Below are 10,702 nucleotides of genomic sequence, written 5' to 3' on the forward strand. Positions count from 1 at the left end.
ATTCTAACTGATAAAACTCCGGATGGTTCCAATTATTATACACGTATTAATCCATCATCAACCGTGTTAATACTTAATAAGTAAAAAAAAAATAAAATAAACCATTTACTTTGATTGACAACAATTTTTATTGCTCGTAACAATTATTTCGCCATCTTTTAAAGAAGCCCTATAAGTGACGACAAAGTGTGGAAGTTGAAAATATTCAATATGATCATCCATCAATAAGTTGAAGTAGATTCTATTAAATATTTTAAAGGTTTTGTTATAGTTAGGAAAGTCGAGAACAAGAATTTACTTGCACAAAATAAAAACTATTGCATTTTTTTGTTAAGACAATTTACTTCGTTTGCGCTAGACCAGAAACAGTTGAAAACCGCCAGTCAGGCACGTTGTTACATTTGAATTAAGTACTCTTGTAACTTCTCAACAGTGCAACGTGAATTGTTTGTTCATTTTCTCACGCTCAGGGAGAGTTATTAAGGGTAAGCCACCATAAATCACGTCGTATTTGTCGTTTCCGAACTTTTTCCGTCTACCCAGTTTTCTCTTGTTAATTAAGTTGTAAACTGAATTGACTCCTTCATAATGTATCTAAGTATCCATTCAAAGCGAGTGTAGTAATAATATTTAAAATGCTTCGTAACAATAAATTGATTGCCAAATGGCAATCACAGTATATGTTTATTTTTTACCTTTTGTTTCATTTTAATTTTTTGACAGTTACAATGTTAACCTAAAAAATAAAACTTGATTGCAATTTGCAAGATATTTTGGTTCTCATACACAATTAAATTTAAAACATATAATGATTAGTATAATTAAAACATTTTTCCTGGAATATGGATCAAGGAGAGTGTGCTCAAACATTAAAACTACCGACTGTAAAATATTAACGAAAACATTCATAAAGCAAGGAAACTATCGGCAAAATCGATTCAAGCATAACAATGTAGGTGTTCAGAACAAATCAATCATTTATACGTATTTAGAAAAGAAGCAACAATTAAAAGTGGATGATGAACTAGTAGAAAAGTCCAGCATGGAAGCTTTAGATTTAGGCTTCGAAGATATTAGGGATGCATATAAGAGTAAGACGTTATGGGAATTGGCAAGGGGGTTACTGGTTTTCAAACTATGTGGTAACAATATCATTATGGATAATAACCAGAATATACTGAGAAATACAAGGCATATATTGGGAGATAGATTGTTCAAGTGGCTCATGAAGCTCACATTTTATGGTCATTTTGTAGCTGGGGAAGACGAGAACAGAATCCAACCGACCCTACAACAGCTTCGCTCTTTTGGAGTTAATCCAATTTTAGATTATTCAGTTGAAGAAGACATAAGCAAAGAGGAAGCTGAAAAACGGGAGGTAGCTGCTTCGGTACCGGAAGCCGGTGACAAAATTGACGTGGAGGGATCGCTGAAACAATACCACGTGAACAAAAAGTTCGCAGATCGAAGATACAAAGTGACCAGCGCGCACACATTCTTCTACATAAATGAGGCTAATTGCGAGAGAAACATGGTAAGCTTTATTAAATGTATCGAAGCTGTGGCTGGTTATCCCCACGGAAAAGGTTTCGCGGCTATCAAATTAACTGGTTTGGGAAGACCACAGTTACTTTTGCAACTGTCAGAAGTCATAATGCGAACCAGGAAATTTATGACTCAACTCGTTGGAGAAGAAGGCAATGTCCTGCGACATCATCTCAAACCGGAGGATTTGAAAAAGAAACTTGAATGTTTCGGGTCCAAATTTAATGTCGACGACTTTTTAAAAAAGGTCACCGCTGACAAAGAAGGAATTCTACATCTGTTTCCGTGGTCCGGCATCATCAACGACGAACTGCAGTTGGACCACACATTCCTTATACCCTGTTTGAAAACTGGAGAAATGGTACCCCTAATTACCCAACTATCCGAACACGAACAGAAAACATTCAAGAACATGATCCGCAGAATGAAAACCATCGCTAAAATTGCAGACGAATTGAATGTATACGTAGCTATCGATGCAGAACAAACGTACTTCCAACCGGCAATATCTCGAATAGCCATCGAACTCATGAGATTGTATAATAAAGATGAAGCGGTGATTTGGACCACCTATCAAGCTTATTTAAAAGACGGTTACAATGAACTGTGTTCTGATTTGGAACAGGCCAAAAGACAAAACTTCTGTTTCGGGGCTAAACTGGTACGAGGAGCCTACCTGGAACAAGAAAGGGCACGTGCCCGAGAAATAGGTTACTCAGACCCAACAAACTCCTCATACGAAGCTACAACAGAAATGTACCACCGAATGATAGACAAATGTTTAAAAAGAATCAAAGAGCACAAGGAATTGAATGAAATGCACAAAATATCAATTATGGTTGCCACTCATAGCGAAGACTCCATTAGATATTCCTTAGACAGAATGAAAGCGTTGGAGTTAAAACCGGAAGATAAAGTAGTAAGCATTGGTCAGTTGTTGGGAATGTGCGATCATGTGTCTTTCCCTCTAGCTCAAGCAGGCTACAGGGTGTTTAAATATGTTCCGTACGGTCCTGTAACCGAAGTGATGCCTTATCTGGCGAGACGGGTCGCAGAAAATAAGGCTGTATTGTTGAAAGTTGAAAAAGAAAAGGCGCTTCTAATGAAAGAAATCATGAGACGTGTTGGATGTGGTGAAGTCTTCTACAAACCGCGAGGAAATTACTGTCCAGTTTAATGGTTATGTCGATTGTGAGAAATTTGATGAAAAATTAAATGTAGCTGTCTGATCAAAATTATTAATATACAATAGTATTTTTAAAAGCGNATAGAATTCTCCTGATCGAGACGTTAGTCGTTGGCTTGACTCAACCATCTCATCGCTAAGGATGCATTCAGCCAAGGGAGAAGAAACGTCTGAATTCATTCTGATTTTTAGTTTTTATAGATTCTACGAAAACTGTATCAGGTTATAACTTTTTTAAAGCAATTTTGCTGTAGTTGATGAGTTGATAGAATTCTCCTGATCAAGACGTTAGTCTTTGGCTTGACTCAACCATCTCATCGCTAAGGATGCATTCAGCCAAGGGAGAAGAAACGTCTCAATTCATTCGACTACAGCAAAACATTTCGAAAAAAAGGTTACAACCGTGAAACCACCAGAACCACTACTCAATCTTTGTAGATATGTTTTTCAAGATTCGTGTGGTGTTTTAAATGTTTTAATTACTGTTAATACATTTCCTACCTATGGCTCCGATACGAAGAAAGAAGCTTCCGTGGCTCTGGTCGTTTTGGGTGGTTTTCCGTTTCCGCAAAGCTTTGTTCACCGTTCCAGCTTCGACATCAGTGACGGCGGAATTGGGTGGCGGGCAGGGTACCTGCTGCTGGTTGCTTTCCTGCCGGAGAATAGGGGGGTCAGACTGAAGTGCACCGATCTCGGCCACAGGGACCGGCACTGCGGACAGTCCCGCATCTACAACCCCTTCAGAGTTGCGACGATACGTGCTCTACCCCCGCAAACCAAATGAGAATAAGGACAAATAATAATAGAACAGAAAGAGAGAAGAAAGTAACAAAAAAAGAATGAGAAAGTGTGTTAAAAGGGTTGCATGCACCTCAGCGGCGTACGTCAACAACGGATTATCGTAGAAGGTGGAAATCCTTAAAGTATCATGTCATTACAAATAAATAATTTGAAAAAGTTTAAAAATTGGTACTTTCAGAAGAACCGTTTATTGTTTCCGAGTAAGTTGACCTTTTCAATGAAATATAAATTTTTATAACAAATTATCTTATGAAGAATAGACTCCGGAATATTTAATTTTTTGATATGGAGACAAACTGCAAATTAAAACAGATTTTAATACTGATAATATATATATATCAAAGAAGTTAGTATCTTATGTAAGTAAATTCTTTTGACAAATAATTACATAATATGGAGCGTATGTTTTTCTCTAAATTGGCATTTATGTTTGTATGATGAGCATAGTATAAGTGCGTTATTTCTAGGCGGTTGTTAGGTTTGGTTAAGTAATGTTACTGAAATTGAAAATCAAAAAATGTTTAATTAAAGAGAAAAATGTTTGACCGAAATATGAAATAATAATTATCTTAATTGTTGATTTGTAATTCCATTATCTTGTTGAAAGATAAGATTAAATGTAGATCTTCTAGGAATATTAGTGGATAAAGACTTGGAAAATCAATAGGTACAGCGAAACATACTACGAAAAAGAAAGTTCTACTACTACTACTACTACTATTAACTAATGTAAAATAGAAAATTAAAGGAGGAGTTCAAAGAGTATTACCATTTTTTGTTTAACATGAAACTCTTGTCAATCATATTGCTGTTCTTTTTCGATGTTACATATTATTGACTAAAATTCCGAAACGTTGTTAAAATTTAATTAATAAATTTCAATTAAGTAACGAAATCTGGTTAAACATTTAAAAGTGTTAAGTTCCTTAGGTACAATTACACTACTTTCAAAGGCAGAAATGTAGACAATCCGCGAAATGAATGGTTCATCTTAATAACATAAATTTTATGTTTTTTATGGCTTTTTATATGCATTGATCGAAGCAATACAATTGAAAATTAAACTGATGAAATTTAACCATTGTTTTTTCTTTCTTTTTTTACTTCCATTAAGTTATTGACATTACTTCACTGGATATTGCGCCTTTTTCTGTGGTTTATCGAAACTGCCAGATGTAGATTGCAATTTCGAACTCATTGTTAGTTATCGCCAGCACGCCAAATAATTTCGATCAATGACCAACCAAACTGAAATTTTTAAGTTTTGTTAAAAGAGTCTCTGCTGTCAAGGTATTACTAGTAAAGAAATTATTAAGAGTAAAATAGGTCCTAATTACTTTAGCCAAACAGTTTTCTCTTAATTATGGTTGACGGGGATGGAATGGAGAATCATTCGCATTTTTTCACTCAATGCAAAAAAAGTGCAACGAACCTGTTCTCACCTGGCTATTGGGGGATTGGGCCCTCTGGTAGACCAAGTCCCGTTTCTTACGAGGAAACACTTCTCTCTGTACACGCACATCAAGCTCAACAAAACATAAAATTTAACAAACAAAAGAAACAAGGGATTAACTTAAACCAAAGTGGCCGGGTTCAGGTGATAAAAATTAAGCAACGCTCATTATGAATTGCATGCTCATTAACATAACGTGATCATTTTCTCAATGAAGTGTCATAATATTTAGTCCACATTAGTGTGTTATACGTAAGTAAAAGTATAATAACTAAATAAACAATTAACGAACTTATTTGTATAAACAACATTCGAGCATACCATGCTACTGTCACCAGAATCTTTACGTTGTCTGTATTCAAAATGCATCAATATTTTCTTGTGTTCCATATCGAGAACGCAAATTAATTGAATGCAATTTTTTCCACAGTTAATCAGTAAAATGTTTTTTAACGAAACATTAACATTATTTATTTAATAAATTTCATGCCACAACAAGAAACTATCCAAAAGAACTCTTTATGTAAAAATTTATCTTTAACAAATAAGTTCTATATTAATTACTGGAAGTGTACGTACTGCCAATCGTTCGATCAAATAACTAAAATATTAATAAACACATTCAGGAGGAAAAAAGGATCATTGCAACTGGGAACAGAACCTATACGCCGGTTATATTACTGTATTTCAGGCGGACGGACGTCTTATCCAGTAACCAAAATCAGGTCCTTAATTAACTTAATTAACGTTTGGCAGTAAATATACCCCCTTAATTAATTTTAAACGTTGAGCAACATATAAAGCAGTTACGACAACATTATTTTTGTTTACCTTTTCCTGTTTCTTATCCTTCTTCTTATCTTTATCCTTATCCTTATCTTTCTTTTTATCCTCCTTTTCCTTTTTCTTCTTCTTTTCTTTTTCCTCTTTCTCCTTTCTTTTTTCTTCTAGTTTTTTTTCTTTCTCTTTTTCTTTAGCTTTCTCTTTAGCGGCTTTCTTTATGGCCTTTTCCTTTTTGTCGCCGCTACAGCATGTACTTTCTTGCAAAAGAAAGCAGAAAACGTACAGCAAGAAAAGGATGCTCATGCCATATAGGTAGGTGAAAAACCCTTCGTAGTAATACAAGGGGATACTATGGGTCACTACATCTGATATAACGTACGCTACGCACACTACTATCAAGAGTTTGGCGTATATAAAGCTGGTTATTATGAACAGAGAAGTCCTGTAAAGAAAAAATGTGTAAGTACAAAAATAAAATGAAAATGGGAAGTGTCTAGGCAATCGATATATGTATGTATATATGTATATTTACAATCTTTATGAAATTAGCCTCTTATCGGTGATGTAATTTATTGCAATTGAATGTCAAGAAAAATTTTGTAAATATCTGAACCATTTAGATTTCTACCCGTAACAAAAAATTAAATTGAAGAAATTTCTTTAGTAATCTAATAATTAATGTTTTTAAATATTGTGTGATTTTCCCTTTTTGATATTTTTTTTATAAATGCTCTTCGATAATTACTTAAAGATTAGTGGTAGAAGTAACCGTTTTTTCTTCTTTTAAGTTTGATGACAAATTACGTACAGCACGTGTCTTATTTTTTTGACAATGCCAGACGATAGATGATGAAACGCAAAACACGTGTTGTTCTACAAACCAAAAATTTTATCTCAAGGATCACCGAATTCCCAGAAGCATTACCCAAGATATTACAGCATCTATACATTTAGAATTTATTACTTCTAAAAAAATGTAAGCAGCAGAAATGTATGATTTGATGTGAATACTTAATAATACCACAAAAGTTTTAACAATTACATTATTTAATTGGCAAAAGGCTTTATGAAAAAGCGGTCACAAGTTCCTTCGTCAGTATTACCTTTGGTGTAATAGCAGAGATGACTGTAATTTGATATGTATAGTTAAAATACTTGATCAACATCAATTTTCCTATAGAATCAATATAATCATTAAGCTACATAGTTGTAAATAACATAAAAACTGGAAAAAGTTACTCTTTGTTTTAATTTGTTCTTATTTCTGCAAATACATACTGACAACAGAAAAAAAACGTAAAAATCTTGCTGTGACTTTGAATAACCACACTAATACAGAAAATAGATCAAGTTCACTTATATTTAACTGTATTCGGTTCAATATTACAACGAAAAGCAAGTAGTCGTTATAAAATAGTTCGCGTTTGTCACAAGTCGATTATACCGAAGTTTTTTTTACAATAAAAGCAAAAGCAGCATTAAGCAAATTATTATTATTATATGCACTGAAGCATACAATTCCCAGTAGAAGTAAATAAATAAATAAATAGTTAAAGGAACAATCGGAATAATTACATTTTGCGATCTGTATTCTGCACCACACTACGCACATCACAAGAATTCGTCCCGACTGACGAATTTTCTATAAATATTATTTAAAATTAGGGTATAGGTCAGCACGAATGGAGTCACTGTATACAAAATGCACACCCACGGCCAGCAATCAAAGTATTTGAAGCATTGTTGCTTTTGTTACACATTGATTTCCGTTTAATTATTAGGATGTTTGTGTAACATTTAGGGAACAACAGAATGATAACCTCTAATAAAATAAATTTGCGAAAATATTAATTTAAATAATTTACAAATGTACATTACTTTTGTAATACAAGAGCCATAAAAGTACTATTAGAATGAAGACTGGTTAATGCAACTTATTTACATTACAAAAGTAATGAAAAGATAATGCCTTACCAAGAGTTACCTATTGTTTATAACCCCTAAACCCCAGTAAAAGTAAATTAATCTGTTCACAACAATTGTATTTCTTTATATTACTTTTTTTTAATTTTACATTACATAAACTTAGTAGCAGTGATTATAGATTTCTTAATTTTTTGTTGTATATTGTAATATTACTTGTCTTTTTGGAAAAGTACTTAAAATGTGGATTTATTTTTGTTTGTCGATTCATTAAAAGCCAACAGCTCTGTATTATTCGATTTAATGTCGCTGTTGTTAATAGTAAACTACTGAACATGTCTGCCATCAACATGTTTTTAATCTAATTCGGTAAAATAATTCAAATATTAGCAATTGCAAATTTCTATATAAACGAACTGTAAAATCCTTACGGAAAATTGCCCTGTGCCAAACTACTTGAAACTTTGGACTCTAGTAGTTCGGTGTGTAGATCAAGAGTTTCAATAGAGTCTTCAAAACTCATCTTTTTGAAATATCGTCCTTTAAAGTTGCATTCTTCCTTAAGGACTTCAAAAGTACAATTATAACATTTATACGTACTGAATACGTTAAGGCATACATGGATGTGTCATGACTTCTGGCCAATATGCAATACGTACCTATAATAGGTATAATTGTACCTTAGAAGTCCTTAAGGAAAAATATAAGTTTAAGAGATCGTATCTTAAAAAGGTGAATTTTTACGACTTACCGTTCATTGAGATTCACCGAGAACAACCAGAATTAAAAGTTTCAAAGAAGAAGAAAAAGAGTCATTTTTCGTAAGGATCTAACGGAGTCTTTTAGATCATTGTTATGGAAAACAGAAACTAAAAGTATTTGTATTTGTTCATATACATATATCATTTAATTAATCTAAAAAATTATATCCTATCCATTCTTATCCTGTTAAGTATACACTTACAGAAGATACTCCATAAATTTTTAGACTATTTTGTTGCTTATTCATACTTTAATTTAACAGAGGAGCTGAGTACCGTACATACAAAGAAAGAATGGAAAATAGTTGAACGTACCACTATTTGAGAGCAAAACTGTTAGTCTCATCTACTTAAGCATGTACCCACATCGTCCTTAATAAAAATTAATCTGTAATAATTTACGGTCCCACAACTACCCACAACATGCGGTAACATTATTAGTATCGCAAAGAAATTCATATTTTACTTTTTGATTATTTCCGTTTAATTTTGCTCGTGCAGTTTTCTTGCAACAATCTAACTTCTATTCCACAACAATAAATCAATAGAATAAACTGCGCAATGTAGATAGTATTATCAACCCCGTGGAGCAAAAACCTTTAGTGCTTTTATGATACCAAATACTCTGAATTTCAGAATAATATAATTATTCATATTCGAGATTATACGTATGATAATGCTCTTCAACTTACTCATAAAGAATCTTGGATGAGAATAATTGTGCCAGTAAGGAGAGCGTCATAGAACAGGGAGAAAATAATAGGAAAAGAGAAAGGATTTCAAGTACTCTCAGAGCAGAGCAAATTGTCCTCGTTGGTGTAACGACGATATGAATCATTACCAAATATTTCTGTTCTTAACAGCAGCTAGTAGTTATAGTAAAGCTAACTGAGTGCCGAGTACCTTTTGTCAGGTTTGGACTGAACTTTTTTCAGTTCCGCTTCTTTGTTAGCGGCGTTGTTTTTATCCACTTCATTTCCGCCACCGTGCGCCCTGGCTACAGGAAGTGTCGCCATGTTGTCTACAGACTCCACCTCCACCGTAGCAACTTTAACTTCGTTATTGCCTCCGACCATCGTTAAAAAAAATCTACCTTTCAATAATATTTAGTCAATGGGCAAGCGACATCTCGTCAACAATTCGTTGTATACATTTGTATATCATTAACACATAATGAGCAGGTACGCGTCGTCGATGTTGATGATGATGATGATGATGATTTAGGCCGGAATCCGATAACGTGTGAAAGAAGCTTTCGACATCACATTTTTTTTTGTGGTTTAAAAGAGACACTTGCTTGCGTTTCCGTCACATAATAATCGCGACGAATGTTTTTTATTTCGAAAAAAAATGTTCCACGAGACGCTGGATGGCGCGCGAACTGGCGAACGAAAGTACGACGCTCGACGTCGGCACAATAGAGCTTTAAGCTCGTCGGTGTATGGTACAGGGAGAGGGATGCTGCAGGACGTCATGTGACTAGTTAAGAGGCTGCGATTGGGCTGGCAAGCTGGGCCCTGGATGTGACCCACTGACCTCGCCTTTCTATATCAATGATCCTCTATGAAAGTATAAACCGTAAGCGTTTTTCAAGTACTCGTTAATTACTCTCTGATACCGTAAATTTTATCCCCGCCTACTACTATATTTTTTATGTTGACAGTTGAAAGCGGGAACGGGCTAGCTTCAACCTTAAATTGAACTATAAACTCGATATGTAGGTACTTGATTGGGTTCAATGCGAAAAATTGGCTCACAGTTGTTTTTAGTTTTGGAAAACTATTAAAATGGGTAACGAAACAAGGAAAGATCGAGGATTCTGGATAAAGGGGTTGCTTATTGATTTTGTTTTGTCGCACCCCTCTTCTTCGAGGGCGTTGCTGTATGATTTCGCCTCTAATGGTCTGAATTGTTGAGGGTTTAAACGAAGCGTGTTGAACCGCTTCGCGCACGCAAATTTCATTAAAAAAAGAAATGTGCAATGTACATTCATTAATTTCTACTCTAGAAAAAAGTAGGAGCAATAATAAAAATCCAGATATCTAATTACTTATGAATGAAAAATGGATAAACAATAGTTGCCATAAAATAATTCGAAGTGGTCTGTATTCTGTCGAAACTGCCAGACGCGGATCGCGATTTTGATCTTTTTGGATGTCATCAGCGCGTCGCAGGCAGCTCCGACAGAACACAGACCAACTTTTACCTGCTGTCTTAACAGCGCGTTTTAGAAAATACTACAAATGGCGC

At 34.3% G+C, this 10,702-nt stretch overlaps 2 protein-coding genes across 2 annotated transcripts in view; one reads left to right on the forward strand and one right to left on the reverse strand.

Moving 5' to 3' along the window:
- Positions 1–10,702, reverse strand: part of LOC108744808 — a 32,025-nt gene that overhangs the window by 12,894 nt on the left and 8,429 nt on the right. Inside the window, exons 5-7 of the mRNA XM_025975025.1 lie at positions 5,817–6,210; positions 4,975–5,040; positions 3,339–3,494 (exon numbers count right to left, since the gene is read on the reverse strand). Of these exons, the coding sequence (XP_025830810.1) occupies positions 3,339–3,494; positions 4,975–5,040; positions 5,817–6,210 (616 nt within the window). The remainder of the gene's footprint in view (positions 1–3,338; positions 3,495–4,974; positions 5,041–5,816; positions 6,211–10,702) is intronic.
- Positions 723–2,801, forward strand: LOC108744812 (proline dehydrogenase 1, mitochondrial-like). Its single transcript, XM_018480753.2, has one exon. It carries the CDS (start codon positions 809–811, stop codon positions 2,720–2,722), a length of 1,914 nt encoding a protein of 637 aa, XP_018336255.1. The 5' UTR covers positions 723–808; the 3' UTR covers positions 2,723–2,801.

Source organism: Agrilus planipennis, unplaced genomic scaffold, assembly GCF_000699045.2.
Source record: "Agrilus planipennis isolate EAB-ADULT unplaced genomic scaffold, Apla_2.0 scaffold35, whole genome shotgun sequence".
In the NCBI taxonomy this organism is placed as follows: domain Eukaryota; kingdom Metazoa; phylum Arthropoda; class Insecta; order Coleoptera; family Buprestidae; genus Agrilus; species Agrilus planipennis.